Below are 19,404 nucleotides of genomic sequence, written 5' to 3' on the forward strand. Positions count from 1 at the left end.
TGATCTTGTTGTCTCTCCTTGTCCAGAATATCTTGTGTCAGAAATTTTGGCTTGTTCATACCAGAGGCAGAATGGCCCACCTATAATAATTTTAAGTATACCAATAAATAATAATTATTGATAATATTGTAATTAAAAATAATTAAAAGTGAATAATTAGCCCCTGCAATCATGTCCTTTCAGAAAAATTAGGTTTACACTAATATCTTGAAGACCATTACTATGGAGGCCAACAGATCAGGTGGTGCCATAAAAAAAAAATAAAACTAACAAAAATTGCTTTCTGTTCTCAGCTCCTATCATCTCACAAAAATCAGCTGTTACTTCCAGGAGGTTCTCAGCCAGCTCTTGTTCAGGTAGATAGCCCTGAAGGTACCTTGGCACCAAGCTTTACAGGCTTTTATAATTTAAATTAGTATTTGGAACTGTGTCCAGAAACCAAATGATAACTAATGCAGGGCCCACAAAATGAATCTGTAATATGATCACAGCAACAAATGTCATTTAATATGGCATACCAACAAGTATACAGATGGTGTGATTTGTCTTTACCTACACAGCTTTTCATAAATTTAATGTATAAACCTACATTCTTATCTTAGGATGTGTCTTGTGTTAGGATGTTAGTACACATTAAATTTGGAGCAATGTGTCAGACAAAATTCAAATCAGAATTGAAAAAAATGATTATTTGCAATGTAAATTTTTCAAATGAGAGAACTCCACACCCATGAAAGTTACAGTTCTTTCATATAATATGTGTAGAAACTGTGTAATGCTCACTTGTAGTCTTTTTCATCTTGCATAGAGAGAAGGGATTATCCTTGGATGAAATTTATTTATATCCATCTCAACACTTTTCTGTAGTGAATGACAATATGATTTAACACTACATGGAAAGGCATTTTGCACGTTCTATACTTAGTATAACACATTCCTTTATATGGGCAAGAATAGAATATTCATGTTAAATTTCTTTATATTGAACAAAACTAAGTACTTATTTTTATTCTAGTTTTAGAAAAATCAGAGGGCAAATCAGATTTTTACAGACCTGCATTTTTTTATCTTGTTCGCTGTCAGCTATCATCCCAGCGTTACTAATGCTGTCACTTCCATCAATAGACACCTGCAAATTAAAAAATTACATCTTTAAAATCTGCTTTGTGTTTGTTCACTTTCACAAAATTTTATTCTCTATAAACTTTTCATCAACCTAATCAAATAGTCTTACACAATAAATTACCGGTAAGTAGAAGATTTCTGATGGTTGTTTTAAATAACAATGAGAACATCCAAATTACAAATGACTTAGGGCCTGCCGAGAAGGTAGTGCTGCATTGTCCACTGCGGTGTAAAAAACTGCAATCTAAAGCATTAAAATTAATTATACTATATCTATGCAAACAAAGGCCAAGATCTCTTAAATATGCTTGGTGAATTTCTTAATATTAGTTGAATGCAGACACATTCCTTCTGCTTATAGAAGAGTCTTTCCTCAAGTGAAAGGTTTGTTGGGAAAAACAGAAGATATTTTTTTTGTCTATTTTCCATTCATATTTGTCTAAGGATTCCATAATTCTCCAGAATAACATTTTAAGAGCCAATGGATATTTTTCTTCTTGCAAGAGTAGGAATACCTAACGAGAATAATTCTGCCAGAAGAAAAAAGTTCTAGCACACCACTGTTGAAATTCCTAAATCCTTCTTTGTTATTTATTAAAACCACTTTTAAAATGTAATTAATATTCTTTTCTCCAAGGAGCTATATTATAGAACTGATTTATAGACATTAAAATATGTTATTAATTTTCTTTACATGCGAATGATTTATGATCAGAATTACTTTCTCAAGATCTTGTTTGCTCCAAATATAAAATATGAAACCACAGATGCTATATTTCTATTAATCATTTAATATCTGGTATATCTATTACGTCTGAATTCTTTGACTGTACTTCTAATGGTTTGCTGTACTCCAGTCCAATCTCTATAAACTGTTTCCAACCTCCATTCAAACCCTCTTTGAATATCAATTCTACTATATATTTAAGAAAAGGGACGCAGTGGCTCAGTGGGTTAGGACACTGAGCTTGTTGATCAGGTCAGCAGTTTGGCGGGTCGAATCCCGAGTGCCGCGTAGCAGAGTGAGCGCCTGTTACTCGTCCCAGCTTCTGCCAACCTAGCAGTTCGAAAGCACGTAAAAATGCAAGTAGAAAAATAGAGACCACTATGGTGGGAAGGTAACAGCGTTCCGTGCGCCTTTGACGTCTAGTCATGCTGGCCACATGACCACGGAGATGTCCTCGGACAAGCGCTGGCTCTTCGGCTTTGAAACCAAGATGAGTACCGGCCCCTAGAGTTGGAAACGACTAGCATGCATGTGCGGGGGAACCTTTACCTTTATATATTTAAGGGCAGCCAGTTTGATTTAAATAACACGATTCACATATTGCACAGGATTTCCTTAAATATGTTTTATTGAATAAGCTACAATTATGAGTTCACACAACATGCTAAACCATAAACAAGTATACTATATACGAGCCTGACTACTGGCTACTCCCCTATTACAATGTACTTTAATTGCAATATAATTCACTTTGATTTTATCATGTTCACCAATATAAACTATATGTAGAACAAAGTACCTTGGCTGCATATTGTTCCAGAGCAGTTATAGTATCTGGGTCAATAGTAGCATCTCCTGTATGAAGACCTGCCACTGTGCCATCTGCCTGAATAGCTAATATGGTATCCGATTGTGGCACTTGTACTGTATGGTGAATGTAAGCAGTGGTCCCATCTTCTAGTTGTACTGCTTGCAGGGCACTCTGGTCATAACTGTCTGATAAATTATTTAAGATGAATATTAAGACAATAAATCATCTATGTCACAAAAGGAAAGGCATAATTAAGAACACCATTCTATTGTGAATTCTCTATTTCATTCATTATGGAATGAATGTTTAAATGTTTACATTATTATTAGAATTACCACCTCCCCAGCTATATTCACCAGCTTATATAGATATCATCTTTAGCCAACTAGGCAGGCATGTAACCTAAGATTTGCATGCTCTCACAAACTCACCTGTCTTAAGTTTCTAATGAAGGGGTTTCCAACCAGGGGTAGTCGCACCTCCTGAGGGTGCGAGATGAAATTCCAGGGGGTGCAAAAATTTGGGTCTTCAAAATTATAGTTATTTCGAACTATTGTAAAGGGTGCGAGAATATATCAGAAGTGTCTAGGGGTGCGGGGTATAGAAAAGGTTGGGAACCACTATTTTAATGGTTAAATCACCTATGAATAAAATCCTAGAAGTCTGGGATATTTCTTAAAGCATGGTATTTTAAGGTCATTGTTAAAATGAAGGAACATATACAGTACCTCAATTGACTTTTAAAACAAGAATATGTGTATGAATTTGTTCATAGAAACTAGAGCAATTAATATCCAGCATTTAGAGGGCTAAATCTAATTACCACTTTACATATGTATGCACTAGTAACTTTGTACATTAGCAAAAGAACTTTTTATGTTTCATTCTCGGAAAATAAATTTCCAAGCATAAGTATGAAGCCATATGGATTTACAGAGAAAAAAGTTATTTGGAATGTCTATGGATACGTTTGTCTCATTTCATTAAATAAAATCCATCCTCAAGGAGTTATCGATTGGTAAATAAATGTGTTCTGAATTACCTCCCACTTTGAATCCAGATCATTGCCTGGACCTACTACAGAATAAACTGAGTTGCCCACACAATTATAGGATGTTTTAATTGTTTTTCTTTAAACTTATGCAGTAAAATATGGATTGTTACTGAATTCCAGATAAAGATTTTAGATAACAAAGTGAATTTCTTGTTTTATAATATAAATACAATTTGAAATACACTGGTTATTTGCAATAGTTTAGAACATATACACTGTTTATGTGATTAGCAATAAACATGTTTTGTATTTTCCATCAGCAAAATGTCATCAATGGTACTTGTCTGTTGAAAGAAATAGTTCAGGTGATTTTGGTTGATGTCACTCTATAATCCCATATGTTCTCTCCAGAAAGATGGGAATTAAGACTGCAAGCCACAAAGTAAGTGAAAAATACTTTCCCCAAATGAAAGTATATGCTAACTTTGGGACGTTTCTGTACAGGAATGTATTGAAATAGGGCAAATCTTGAATAATATATTTCATAAATTGAAGAGAAATTGAGATAACCTAACTGGAAAATTAACAATATATATTGACATGTAATTTACCTTTTGAAGTGTGATGTATAAAGGCTGTTGTTCCATCTTCAAGCTGAACCGCCTGCCCATCTTCTAAATGAAGACTGTCTCCTACATCAAAAAAGGAAAAACACAATTTCAATGATGCAATATCCTATACTTACAAATGTTCATGTCCTTATTTTAATATTTTAACTTGCACTAGAAAATATATTAATAATGAACTTCAAAATTCAAACAATGATATTTTATGCAGTGTTAAAATGATAAGGCATTATAATTCATTTTATCATGCAATCAATAGGCTGAAATTTGTATTTAATGAAATATACTTACTACTTTTAGACATGGGAACATGTTGGACATAGGCAGCTGAGCCATCTTCCAGCTGTATCACCTGGCCATCCATTAATTTGCCATCTGAAATAGAAATATATTGAACACTGAATAGTCCATCATCTCCATCAAGAGGAGCGTGCTGCAAAGAAACAGGCTGCACTGCAAATTTATACCTGGAATGCATTTTCAACATGCAGAAATATTTTCCATAGGTCATTTTTCAAACTCAGCATCCAGCATCTGGATTTCTTGCTGCACTGGAATTACTGTATACAGAAAATGTCCTCAAGTTGCTTATCTCAAGTTGAATCAGATCACCTGAGAAGCTGAATTAATATGACTGTCCTCTCAATTTCCCAGACAGATTATTAAAAAAGAGATCATATGGACTAGAAGACATCCTGGGAGTAATAGCATTCATATATTCTGCTGATTTTGGATTGGCACTCATAATACAGCCAAGAAAGTAAGATCCACTTATATTAATGTTAATTCTATTTTGACTTCATCATTCTTTTACTCAAGTAAAACAGCTAGGGGTATGAGTTATCTGTATGTGGTATATGCATGTGAAGATCAGAGCATACTTTTTTAAAAATTTACTTTTCCCTTTTCTCAACAAAACAAGCAATTCAAATTCAGGAGAATAAACACTGGGATGCTGTTCACATATATGTAGACTGATCTGGATTTCAAGGCAATGTAATTACATCTATTTTTTTAGAATTGACCCCATGTCACATTTTAAACGTTATTTTAAAATAAAATGACTAAAAATGTTCAGATAATTTTTGTTCTAATTTTTGCAAAGATCCCTCAAGACATGGTTATGCCAGCAGGCCTGGAGACCCAAGATCATGTAATTTACTGAGTTTGCTCCATGACTACTCACTTCCTGTTTATTATTCCTGCTTTTTATAGTTTTTAATGTTTTTAAAATTTGTTAATGATAATGATTTTAGATGGTTATTCTTTTAGTTTTGTTTTAGTCTTGTATGCTCACTAGAGTCACTTGCTTGTGAGATGGGCAGCCAACTAGCTATTTATTCTCTAATTCTGAACACAAAAAGAGGTTCTGCTGGTTCTGAATTAACGAATACAGCCCTAATTCTTTGGGCCAAGCTTCTATTACTATTTATAACAAATACAATTTAACTTTGTAAACTGACCACAGCTTGAAAGAATAAATTTTTGAGATTATTTTTATTGAATAATTTGCAATAACACTCTTCTAGATATACCTTTTGAATTGTGTTGTATATAGGCAGTGGATCCATCAGAAAGAGTAACTGCCTGTAAACTCACTCCTTCCATGTTGTCCAAGTTGTCTCCATCTATAACAATAAAAAACTGGTATTAGCATTTGCAACACTTACTACCCTTCCACTGCAGGAATTAATAAGACATTTTAAGCTTTGGGCAATATTCTGACTAAATTTTGTGCAGCATTTAAAAACCCACAATACCAATGTGTGTTTTATTTTTAAGTTCAAACAGATTTGGGCTTGTTGGGAAGGGGATTATCCAAATAACTTACCTTGTACAGCTACAGCCTCTGTTAAACAGAGAGTTACATGCTGAGCTTCCATCCCTCCTCCAGAGAACTCTGTCATTCCCTGAGAATCCCGATTTATCTGGGCTAGTAACATTGTCTACCTAAACATAACAGAAAGCAAATACAAATAATATTTGAATTAGATCCAAACAATATTCCTTTCACCAACATTTTAATATTTCTCAGACCATTAAGTATTTGTGATTATTTTTTAAGGAAGAAATAATTTTGCAAATACTTATAATCCTCTAATGAGGCATATCAAGAATCCTTGTTTCTCTCAAAAATGTTTTCTGAATTATTTTTAAACCTTATTTTGAATAGTTTTGTTCTCCAATGGAAAATATTGTGACGTTAAAGGCTCAAATATTAATAAACATTCTGATAGGACTAGTTTATGCAGAGAAGTGCAAAAAGTTCTAAAGAATTACGATATCCCTTTCTAAATAAGAAGAAATTGGGGATTGAAACAGAAATACACAAGATTGGTTTACTTTAAAGAAAAGACCACAGAATTCATACAAAGTCACGTCAATTAGCTAATGCAATTGATGCTATTGAATAATAAAATAGGGTCTTCAGCTGGTTTTTCTACATTTGCTCTGCAAATGTAGAAAAACCAGCCCTTGGGCCCAGGATGGTCGGTTTGCTCTGCAATAGCTGCTAAATAGTAGAAAGCAAGTGGCAGCACTGAGCTTTCAAAAAGGCTAATCAGATCAGATTTAAGACTGGCTATCATCAGAAAATTCCACGGCAATAGGGTATACTGCAAATCAAAAACATATTGGATGAGTGGCAAACCAATTCCATGTTGTTACCAAAATGCCACAATTTTCTTTGTATGTAAATATCTGGAGCTGAACTTGTCTCAAGAATATTGAATACTCAAAAGGATATTTTACTTTTTTGACAAAATACTGATACTACTAATTTATGGATTAAATTGGAATAAGCATTCCTAGGAGTCCAGTTTCACTTGATTGATATATATTCTCACACTGCATATTTTTGGGGTCGGGGACTGAATAAAATAAAATTCAGGTACAGGATAATGGTATACGTTTTTCCTCTTTTGTGGGCTTTAGCAGGGTTTACTTGTTAATATTAGGATTAACAAATTTACTTTAGTTATACTTTTTTAAAAAGCAGAAAACTAAGATGTTACTTTATGGCTTTTTGCTGTTGATTTGCAAGAACACAATCCTGCAAGGACCCAAGGAGCACAAAAAAACAGTGGGTTAACATGAGCAGACATACTACCATTGACTACTAATTCTTCCTATATGCTCCTCAAAATCAGCATATATTTTTAGCTTTTTATCTGTTTCTCTGTATGTGCTTTTCTTCACCTCATGCTGTCTCAGCCGTCCTAGGATAATTTCATATTCCATGTTATCTGTGCAAGAGCCCTGTACTGTCACTGTGATTCCTACTTTTTAAACTTTATTTAATTCACTTTTGTTATTTGTTATTGTTAATTATTATTCAAAAACATGGAAAATAAAAACTGAAAAACAATAAATTCATCAACAAATCCTGGCTTATACATAATTATAAATCCAGTAATAGAATCAAGGAGCATCAGAGGAGATCATGCTCCCATTCTGCAGTAGCCTGTTTACAGTAACACAGAGGAGAGTGCAAAAAAAAAGTACTTTTCCTTCCCCCAAAATTACTATTTTAAATATAATCAAAACTCAGAAGTATGCTTTGGTATATTTTATATGTGCATAAGATTACCAAAAACAGCATTTAGAGCATTTTAACTCTTAATGCCAATTAATTTGAAAAAAGATCATAGATTTTTCTTAAATGCAACTTAAGTTTTATTAATTCATTTTTCATTAAAATTACCAAGTACATTTTCAAAAAGAAAGTTGTTTTAGGTGTACCTAAATTTTTCAAGATAAAAGCTTTGTTGCATGAAAAAGAGGCAAAAATGAGGCAAAAAGAGCCAGTTTTGTCTTAAGGCACTAGGCTGGAAACTAGGAGATATGGAGTTTTAGTCCCGCCTAAAGCATGAAAGCAGGTTGGGTTCCTTTGAGCTAGTGGTTTTTTCTTAGTCCAAACCCATTTCACAGGGTTCTTGTTGTGGGGGGAAAATAGGAGGAAGAAGGAATATTAAATATATTCACCACCTTGAGTTGTTTATAAATGAGTAATAAAGGTGAGATTAACATTTCCCCCCCCCCCAAAAAGAGGATTTTAGAAAAAACACCATTTCTTTTTGAGTCTAACCAGGTATTTTCAGAAAGTTGAGAATGAATAGCTACTTATTCCTTTTTTTCTCTAAGAAAAATGTTATCCAATGATGTATTGCTTCTGAAATGGGAGCTCCATTTAGCTGTAATGGCTATGTCAAGTTTGGAAAAAGAACTCCACTGGGAAAGATCCAATTGGGCTGACCAAGAGCAAGCCACAAGGGTCACCTTTATGCCCCCAGGGAAAGAGGAAACACCACCAGTGCGACTCTCAATGTCAGCACTGTATGACAGCGACGATGAAGGGGAAAATGACCCAATGGTGAGTCAACCCGCCCCGCCTTTTACCATCTCCTTAAAAATCACAGCACCCAAAACAAGAGCCCAGATGGACCTAAATGCCTTAACTGACTCGGGTTGGACCCGGTGCATAATCAACCTCCCTATAGTGCTAAAACTAGGAATTCATGCTAAACTACCCTAGCCATGAAATTCGAACAGGCAAACAGGTCTCTCCTTGGGGGAGCTCCTACTATCCACCCAACTGAACCAGTGCGTTTAGAAATGGGGGCACACTGGGAAACCATCTGCTTTGTAGTGGTTCCAAAAATGACTGAGGCTGTCATTCTCGGATTAGCTTGCCTCAATAAATGGTGCCCCTTGATCTGGTGGGAAGATGGAGTGAGGACATTAAGGTTAGCAATGGGACCCATCCCTCCTATCTCACCCAGTGAAGTGCGGGGAGCTGGCACAATTGAAGACCAAGAACAGTCCCTTGAATTATTAAGAGTGGCCACAGAACCTATTCCAGGGACCCAGCTAATACCCAGTGAATACTGAGACTTAGAAGTTTTTAGCGAAAAGGAATGTGACAACCTTCCCCCCCCCCAACCAGGCAACTGACTGTGCGATTGAGATCCTAACGGAAGCCAAATTTCCCAAGCCAAAAATGTATTCAATGACGCCCAGTGTTAAAAGAGTTGAGGGAATACATCAATAAGAATCTAGCTAGAGGCTTCATCCAACCCGCAAAATCACATGTGGCTACCTGTTCTGTTTAAAGAGAAAAAAAATGCCCTCTGGGAAGCTTCCAGCTGAAAGTTATGCCTTTTGGCGTTCAAGGGGCCCCTGCATTTTCATGCAATTAATCAATCAAGTGCTGCATGATCACCTGTATAAAGAAAGGGGTTCTAGTCTATCTTGATGATATCTTTATTTAAACTGAAACCATGGCAGAGCACGTCAAATTTTGAGGTGCTCAAAAAGTTGCTGAAAGCCAAGCTTTATGCTAAGCTCTCTAAATACGATTTCCATCAAACATGCCTCAACTACCTTGGGTACCGGATTTTCAGCGAGGAGGTTGAAATGAACCCAGCCAAGATCAAAGCGGTGCTTGAGTGGCAGCCTCCCCGAACCTGTAAACAGCTTCAGAGCTTCCTAGGGTTCACAAACTTCTATTGGCAATTCATTCCTTCTTTTGCCAAGATAGCCCTGCCAATTACTGAATTGTTGAAAACCAGAAAAGGGGGGGGGAAGCCTCAACCCTGTCAACATGTCATGGTCTACGGAATGCCAAGCAGCATTTGAAAATTTAAAAAAGACTATTTGCAGCTGAGCCTGTCCGGGAACAGCCTGATCCTGACAAAAAGTTCATAATCCAAGCCGATGCGAGTGGGAGCGGTCCTTTTGCAGAGAAATCAAATGGGGAACCTGCAACCCTGCGCCTATACCTCCAGGAAATTAACTGATACTGAAAGGCGATGGGCAATATGAGAAAAGGAGGCTTTTGCAGTGAGGTGGGCCTTATTAATATGGGATCATTTCTTTGAGGGAAGCAAAGTGCCTTTTGAAGTATGGACTGATCATAAAAATCTAGAGGCACTGAGAACCCCCTCGAAAGTTGTCCCCTGAACAGGTCTCAGGTGTGTTTGTTTTGCTGGGATCATCAGCGGGAGTTGTGACAGGCTAATATTGATGGATTCCATGAATTTGATCATTTCTCTTTAAAACCATCTATGCCTACAACTATCACAATTTATGACACTGCATGAAAAAATTTCTTTTGAACTATCAAATGAATTCAGAATAAAGCTAATTTCATTTACAGAAACTGGTTAATATTTAAATAAATCCATCTGATTATATCCAAATGTGTTTGTCTATGGACAGAGCATTATAATAAATTCCACCTCTTTCTGTGCACCCATGTGCCCCATAGGAGCCTATGAGCAGATTTCAGAAGCAGGAAATCCCATCCCATAATCCATTCATTACATTTGGATGAATTTTGATTCTTCCCACCCTCAATTTTATACATTTCCATAACATCTTTCATACACAGTACTATCTTTTGCAAATGGAAGTACTTTAACTAAGTAAAAAAGATAAACTTTATTTTCCTTAGGTACAAGAAAATACATATTTTCTTAAGTACAAAAAAAGTGCAGTGTTGTCACACTGACAACAAAGATATGTCTTCTCGTCCAAGATATTCTCAATTATCTCCAGCACCCTAATTTTCTCATCAGTTTTTTGGATTGCAGTTGGTAAAATCATGACCCAAACAATATTATAAATAGATATGAAAGCTGCAGCATCAGAAAAATGAAAAAAAAACCTGTTACCTTTGAATTGTGGTACTGAAGAAAATTGAGAATACCTTTAACTGTAGAAATATTACAGACTATTCATTAGAAAAATAATGAAGGTAAGCTTAAATATTTTGGTTGCATAGTGCAAAGAGTAACTGAAAAAGACCTGATGCTTGGAAAAAAAATTAAAGCCAACTGAAAAAGTGGCTAACATAAGACAACCAGCTATAATCTCAATGAAGCAGTTATTAACAGTCCAGATCTCAGAAATAAATCCCACTAAATTAAAAGGTATTTCTAAATATGCTACATGCTTAGGTTTTTAAGCCTCCAGTCAATGCCTACTTTTTAGGAAAATGTTCACTTTTCTCAATGAATATTATTACTTTCAGTTAAGTAGGCATAGAGATAGTCCTCAATTTAGGACAACTGAGTTCAAAATTTCCATTGCTAAGCAAGACAGTTATTAAGTGAGTTTTGCCCATTTTAAGATCTTTCTTGCCAGTTGTTAAGCGAATCACTGCAGTTGTTAAGTTAGTAACAGGGTTATAAATGAAGCTGGCTTCCCCATTGGCTTTGCTTGTCAGAAGATAGCAAAAGGTGATCACATGAACCTGGGACACTACAACTGTTATAAATACATGCAAGTTGCCGAGCACCCAAATTTTAATCACATGACCATGGGGATGGTGCAATGGTTATAAGTATAAAAATCAGCCATAAGTCACTTTTCCAGTACCACTGTAACTTCGCCCAATAAATAAATTGTAAGACGAGGACTACCTGTACAAAGCTCAGTTGTTTTCCTCGTCTTTCCTTGTAAAGTTATTGGTGGGAAAATTTGGAGAAATTTTCAGGACCCAAGACCCAATATACTGATGATTAGGATCATCCCCATCTAAGAGCAAATGCTTCTTCAATGTCCTTAATATTGGTAATAAAGAATATTTTCTATGACTACTACTCTAAATTCAGTTCTCCGTTAAATTCTTCCTCTCCAAGAGTAATATAATGTAATGATCTTCACCTACAGGAGGTACACCTGGGAGAATGCATGAAACATTTCTAAAGTAAAAAAATAAGGCTTATATATAAAGGCTGTAGCCCATAATAGCAAAATAAAGAACTGGGAGAACAATCTGCAGTCCAAACTAGTGTTGCAGGAAACTTAAAATCTACTTCCTCTGATGAAAAGAATATTGAATTAATTAGGTTAACATTTTACAATAGCAATGTTTCCTCAAGTTAATTACAGCATAATAGCTTTCCCTCCCTTGATATTTAAGACTGATCAGAATGAAACTTGATTTCTAGGCTCACATCATAAATTTCACATTAGCCTTATTGTCTTGGCAATGTAAGATGAAATTAAAGCAATTATATATGCTTAAACATAGATCTGAATCAATTATCCAGGTATTGAGGATCAGTTTTAATTAGAACAGCTAAATGAGATGGTTCCAATAATTTCTACCTGTTGCTTACTTGTCCACATGAAAAAGCAAAATAACTCCTCCCCATTACCACCTTGGCCTGAGCCTCTGCTGGATTCCAGTTCCTTCTACAAACATGAGATTTTCCATTCGGAGAATGGTCATTCTGGATTTAATCCAATACAGCCCAATTATTTATTAAAAGCTCTAGTATACATATGGAAAAAATACCTCTTAATGAACTTCTGCAAAAATAAAGCTCCTAAAGAACTCATATTAGAGCAGTTTAGCACTATATACCAGGACAAAATAATTGCATTAGGTTTAAAGAATTCTGTGAGCCAAGACACAGATACCTGAAGTTACAAACAGATGCTGTTTTTGTACCCCAGGTTCAAAATTAACTTCTTGAAAATGAACCCAAAGCACTGCTCCCTGCCACCTGGCTCTTTTATGTTATTCTAACTTGCTTCAGTCTATAATAATTAAACTATCATTTAACAAGAAGGAACATTAGATGGAAATATTTGATGCCGATTATGTCACACAATAGCACCCAAGCAACTTTGAGAGTTATATCTAAATATAGTTATTAATCAGTGTTTCTTAAAACTTTTTTTCCCTGAGGACCCCTTCTAAAAATTATGGAGGACTCCAAAATAATTTGTTTGTATGGAGTGTAATTATCAATATTTCATGTATTAAAAATTAGAAATGATATATTTGTTGGTACCATTTCTAAGAATTGTTTGATGTGATTTTAATATTGTATTATTTTTCAACATAGGCTGATAAATTTTGATCTTGTGGTCCCCTGAGGTCTTGGGGGACTTCCGGGGTCCTAGGACTACCCTTAAGAATCACTGCTATAAATGAAACACTAACACATAATTAAGTACACAGCTTGCTTAATTATCAGAACTGTGTTTATTGAAAAAAGTTGCCTTAAATTTGTAGAACCAATAAATAAAACATATCATAAAAACTTAGTTTTAAAAAATAATAATGACCTGGGTTTCAGACTTAGAAACATGTTTTATGTCTATAAGATTTTCTAATTCAGGTGACTGGAATTAGATTTAGATGCATACATCTGTAAGAAGCAGACTCATCTCTTTCCCATGAGTCCATACACCATGATCATTTCATCCCAGAGAATTCTTCAAGTCTCCAAAAAGCTGCTTCAGAAAATTAAAGTTATAATTACGATCACTGGATGAACAAATCTTTTATCAATCTTGTTCCTTCTGGATTATTATTTTCTACATAAATCTATTTGGATTAAAGCATATTTACTATAAGTCCCACTAATATTTGAAACTAAGCCCTCTTGATCTTAGATTTTTGAACTTCCCTTAAATAGGAAGTTAAATCCCTTTTAAAAGTTGACATATGTGGCGTGCAATTTTATCTATATTGCACATTTTAACTATATCCTATGTTAGGAATACATATATGATTTAAGTGAATTTAGAACCCTCTTATTAAGTTCTTAAAATAAGATTTACAAATCATGTTCTAAAATTACTGGAAAAATGTTATTTTCTTGATATGGTACAACATATGTATACTTTATATTTACTGAGATAATACCAAGTCTATGTATGCTTCATGGTTGAACTGGAAATGTGATTTATTGCAAGATGGTAAAAATACTATAGTAAATGTATAAACTCAGTAAGATACTGAGTTTTCAAAAGCATGTCAAAATGATCGTGAATTTTTATGAATAAAGGTGAAATTACTTTCTACTTTAATGTATTTTTCTGTGAAACTAAAATATTTGTGGCATTAACATTTATTTAAAGAGACAATCCTAAAATCTCTGAAAATAATGAAATCAGTGAGCCAGTGCAGCTATATTAGACTTGCAGTCCAACATACACCAACTAGATCTAGTATTTGTTGGTTGTTGAGCATATAGAAACAGGAAATTTATCTTCGTTTTAGGAGTTTGTACAATTAGAAGTGAATTATTTTTTTAAAAAACACACAAGTAGGACAAGAAAACATCGTATTCATATACCTAAAAAACCTCATCTGAAATGGGCCTGTTGAGAATCATGTATGTCCAGCTTCGATCAGTCATATTTGCGTATTATAATCAATCGTGCACCTCCTTAAGTAACTGGTAAAGTGTTCAGAGGACTATGGACCGAAGACACGAAGATTGTCGTACACACTGATTTGGAATCTCCCTTTCCGAACCTGCAGCTTCAGATCACCGCTCGCTCCCTCGCATATACGATGTTTTGTCAAAAAAATGTTGCTTTTTTTTTTAAAGTGCGGCGTGGGTGAACTCTCCAAGGAGCACGGGGCGACGGTGGCGTTTTGAGACTCCTTCGGCTCCGGATCGATGTCTTGAGCACAAAAATGCCTCAGACCCCCTTTTTCTGTCATGGCTTGCGAAAGCTATACAATATGAACCTTCCCTAGTGACGCAGCCCCTAAAAAGAAAGCTTCCTCAGCACACTTCCCTGCAAGTCATTCAGTAACATGTCGCCCGATTCCGCTTCGCCTAAAGTCCGAAGACCCCGAGCGGATACTTTGCGCGGCAACTTTCCCCCCCCCCCGCCCCCCGAGACAAATACATCACAGGGGAAAAGCCCCGGAGCCAGGCAAACCGAGAAGGCGGGAATATGAAGGAAGGGGGGGAGGAAGAGGGAACGGGCGGGCGGAGGCAACGCCTCGGCTTTATTATTAATATGAGCCGCGATACTAGGGCGACTCCCCATATTCTCGCACATTTCCCTCTGTGGAACATCGCCGCAAAGGGATTAGGCCAGACCAAACCCGAGAGTGAAGCATCCCAGTCGGAGATGGCGGCGGTTAGAATAAGGCACACTGGGTAAAAACACATTTATATACGAACCTCGCTGAGAAATTTTCCAACAATTCCTCCGTCCGACCACCATGCACCAGGACAGGAAACGGCCGTCTCAGCGCCCGCCCGCCTGCCTATCCCAGCACCGCCCAAAGCCGCGCGGGGAGGCCCAGCCACCAGCAGTTACTTAGTACTCATTGGCCACTTGGAGATTCCAAACTCCGCCTATAGTCGTCATTGGGCATTTTAGCTTTAGATGGCACCATCTATTGGTAATCAGCCCGAGGGAACACCTCCACGCTACAGGATACTTGTCTATGCTGAGTTCGGGGCCGTCGCAGCAACCATTTTATATCACGTCGGGCGAGGCTGTAATGCGTCAGTGAGGGGAAAAGGGACTGACGCCATTTTAGTCCCCTCCTCTCGTCTTTCCCCGTGAGGGGAGTCTTAGCGTTACTTTTTGAAGCAAACTATCCGAATTGAACCAGGCTTTATGATTAGAAGGGCTGGATAGAATGGAAGGTGCAAAGGGAGTTAGTTCTCTCTTCGCGGGGTGCTTGTGCTGTTTTTGGAATAACCATCTTTCTAGTCACCTTGGGGCTTGGTCGACCCGTTCAAGCTTTTATTTTCTTGGGTGGGAAGGCTTTCTCAGTCATCACCACGACGAAAGGAAATCAATTTACTGTCAGCCAACTTTTAACAAAGTATTTTCAATGTCGTTATTCACCTCCGAGCATTTCTAAAGATAATAGGTGGGTTGTGATAGTTCTAAATTAGATTAGAGCGACTTTCGACAAAAGCTGCTTTAAGTAGTTAAAATTGGAATGTTAAGGCTTTTGCCTCATAGGAAGAAGTGAAATGTTTAGATTAAATTGGCTGGTTGAATAAATCTCCGAATGCACTCATTCTGATTTCCAATCTAGAATGATTATATCTAATTCAGTGAGCAGGTAGCATGTTTTTTCGTTCTTTTTGCCGCTGATTTCCCCAGTGCTTTTTTTGCAAAAAAAAAGTGCCGGAACTCACACGTCATATAACCCACCTTACCTACCCTACAAGGTTCCATGCAGAAAAGGTGCTGGAACTCCGTTCTGGGCGTTCTATGACAAAAAAAAGTCCTGGATTTCCCAATTTTTACACGATCATCAAGATGAGAAAGATCACAAAAAATAACACAAGTGTGCAAGAATCACCGGACACTACACAGATGAAGCAGATGTGGAGAAACGATGTGATTCTGACGTGATCTGATCTCCGTGATCACACCCTTAAGAGATGGGCGAAAAACTTGCAACCCTTCAAATTACATTACTTGTATTAGTGGTGGATATGATTGCTGGATGGAGTGCCTTTTTCATTATCTAGTCGAACTGTTTTTACATTGTTTGATGAAAAGCTTAATAGAAAACAAAGTTGAATTCAACATACTGTGATCCTTTTTGTTTCCTCAAACCATCCCACTTTTTTGCAATCTTGCTTAATGAATGGCTTGCACGTGCATTTTTGTGACCTTTTAACTGCCCTAATAGTTCCAAACTGGAAATACCTTGTTTTTCCTACATTTTAACATAGGTTGAACTATAATGTGGGTGCTTCTGAAAAGTTAAGCAATCAGATCTGATTGGAAGTTGGATTTTTTGTTTGATTAGTAATTAAAACATGACATATTTCCTGAATATATCATTAGCCATCTGTCATGTATACATGTCTAGTTAGAATACAATAGAGCTGGAAGAGACCTTGGAGGTCTTCTAGTCCAGCCCGCTGCTCAAGCAGGAGAAGCTATTTCCGTGGTGGTGAACCTATGGCACACGTGCCACAGGCGACACACAGCCCTCTATGGGCACGTCCGCTGTCACCCCAGTCCTAGGCCTTCAGTCCCATCCATGAGTAACCTGCATCAATACCTGCGCAGCGAAAGATTGCCATGCCCACTACCGCCTCCCCAAGCATTTTTTTTTACTAACCTGCCTTTCAGCTGCATTCCATTTCTCCGCTTCTCAGCCTTCGCTGCTTCTTTGTGGGACTATCGGTAAAAAAGCAAAAAGTTCCAACAGACTGTTAGAAAGTCTGATGGAAATTATTTTTTTTTTACTGATAGTTCCACCAACATACAGTGAAGCCTGAAAAGTGGAGAAATGGAATGCAGCTGAAAGGCAGGTTAGTAAAAAACATTTGGGGGAGGCTAGGGCACCTGGGTGGGGGCAGGTAACCTTACCCTGCATGGTGGCAGGAGGGTGGGGTATGTGTTCGACCCATGCCAGGCCAGCCCCTGCAGCCCCAGGGTGGGTGAGCAGGGTGTTGAGGTGGGGGCCAGCAGGCCAACCAAAGCAGCAGCAGCTGCTCAGACATATTACTCTTGCCAATGGCCTGACTGCCCATTTCAGCGCCCTCGCTCCCTGAGCCTCTGGCACTCCACCTGGTGCTTTGGTGGCTGTAGCTGAATGGGCAGGTGAGTGGGAAACCTGCACCACTTGTTCCACAGCCACTTTTGGCCGAGCCACATTGCAGCAGCATTGGGCGCAATATGTAAGGTGGGAAACTGTCACGCTGAAACCAGCCATTTGCTGCCACCTGCGCATTGCGGCTGCCATGAGGCCGCAGAACAAGCTGGGCGGTGGTAGAAAACTGGTATACCGGTTCCTTACCTCCTCTTGGCTTCTTCCACGGCCTCATGGCAGCAGCATTGGCAAACAGCCATGTTAGTGAGATGCGCAAGGTGGTAAATGGCTGCGGCTGGAGGCAAACAGCCATGTCATGCTGAAACTGGCCGTTTGCCACCTCCTGACAAATGCTGTGGCCATTAGGCCATGGAACAAGCCTGGTGATGGTAAGAAACTGGTATACTGTTTTCTTACCTCCACCTGGCTATGGCCGTGGCATTGGATGCAACGCGCAAGGCGACAAATGGCTGCGGCCGGCAGCAAATAGCCACATCACACTGAAACTAGCCATTTGCTGCCTGCTGCCCAATGCTGCCATGAGGATGCGGAACAAGCTGGGCGGCGGTAAAAAACCGGTTCCTTACCTACGCCCGGCTTGTTCCGCAGCCTCATAGCAGCGGCATTGGGTGTGACATGTGAGGCGGCAAATGGCCACAGCGAACGGCAAACAGCCATGTCGCACCGAAACCAAGGAGCCAGCAGGCTGTGGCTGCTGATGGACACAGTTGGCCTCCATGCGCTTGCTGTGGGGGGGGGCTGACGGTGTCAGGCAGCAACCGCCCCAGCCCCTGCCTTGCCTTCCCTGCCTTGCCCTGTGAAAATGGTACCCCTGCCCTGCCCTCTACCTCACCTCTCCTCACCTTGCAGGACAAGCCTCCTGCCCACTGTCCCACCTGCCAGAGACCCCCAGGATCTCACCCAACCCTGCCCGGCCCACACAGGCATCCCTCCCCACAAGCAACATCAAGGTGGCCACGCCGGCCACGGCCACCAAGTCTGCTGTGATTACTGCAGCCACGCCCACCCAATGGGCCATGCCCACCCAGCACCCAGTGATACATAAGTGGATTTTGGGTTGCAGTTTGGGCATTCGGTCTCTAAAAGGTTTGCCATCACTGACCTATATCATCTCAGACAAGTGACTGTCCAGTCTCTTCTTAAAAATCTTGTGATGGAGCACCCATAATTTCTGAAGGCAAGCCGTTCCACTGGTTAATTGTCCTCACTATTAGGAAGTTTCTTCTTAATTCCAGGTTGCTTCTCTCTGGTCAGTTTCCAACTATTGTTTCTTGTCCTGCCCTCTGGTGCTTTGGAGAATAGTTTGATGCCCTTTTCTTTGTGGCAGCCCCTCAAATACTGGAATATTGCTATCATGTCGCCCCTGTTTCTTCTTTTCAACCTTTTCACCCATTGTACCACGTTTAGGATATGGCAACATCCGAGTACCACCAGTTGCCTAGCAAGGTGTCAAAAACTTGATGACCGAAAAAAAGGAAAAAAGTGATGAAGTACAGGTAGTCCTCGACTTACAACAGTTCACTTAGTGACTGTTCAAAGTTACAATGGCACTGAAAAAAGTGCCCCCAAGCCACAGCCAAGCAAGACACCTGCCTGCCCGCCCGGCGGTGCTCTTCCTCCTGTTCGAGGTTTTCATTATTGTAAGCATTTCTGTTGAGGATTGGCAGCAGGGGTGGGTGGGTGTTTGGTTTTTATTCTCCCCTCCTCTGCTAGGTGGTTGCAGCAGGTTCTGGTCACTTCACATGTGTCAGAAGAGTAAAT

At 38.5% G+C, this 19,404-nt stretch overlaps 1 protein-coding gene across 5 annotated transcripts in view; it reads right to left on the minus strand.

The window, feature by feature from the left end:
• Window positions 1-15,294, minus strand: part of ZNF143 (zinc finger protein 143) — a 32,932-nt gene extending 17,638 nt beyond the window's left edge. For 3 of the 5 annotated variants that reach the window (XM_081333048.1, XM_081333051.1, XM_081333052.1), the window contains exons 1-7: window positions 15,230-15,294; window positions 6,115-6,233; window positions 5,819-5,911; window positions 4,575-4,658; window positions 4,269-4,349; window positions 2,652-2,848; window positions 1,055-1,129 (exon numbers count right to left, since the gene is read on the minus strand). In XM_081333048.1, the coding sequence (XP_081189174.1) occupies window positions 1,055-1,129; window positions 2,652-2,848; window positions 4,269-4,349; window positions 4,575-4,658; window positions 5,819-5,911; window positions 6,115-6,226 (642 nt within the window). In that variant the 5' untranslated portion in view covers window positions 6,227-6,233; window positions 15,230-15,294. Of the gene's footprint in view, window positions 1-1,054; window positions 1,130-2,651; window positions 2,849-4,268; window positions 4,350-4,574; window positions 4,659-5,818; window positions 5,912-6,114; window positions 6,234-14,383; window positions 14,805-15,229 lie in introns of all 5 variants that reach the window. The other 2 variants (XM_081333049.1, XM_081333050.1) reach the window with 2 other exon arrangements.
• Window positions 15,295-19,404: the final 4,110 nt, after the last annotated feature.

This window comes from Vipera berus (assembly GCF_964194415.1).
Source record: "Vipera berus genome assembly, chromosome: 1".
Classification (NCBI taxonomy): Eukaryota; Metazoa; Chordata; class Lepidosauria; order Squamata; family Viperidae; genus Vipera; species Vipera berus.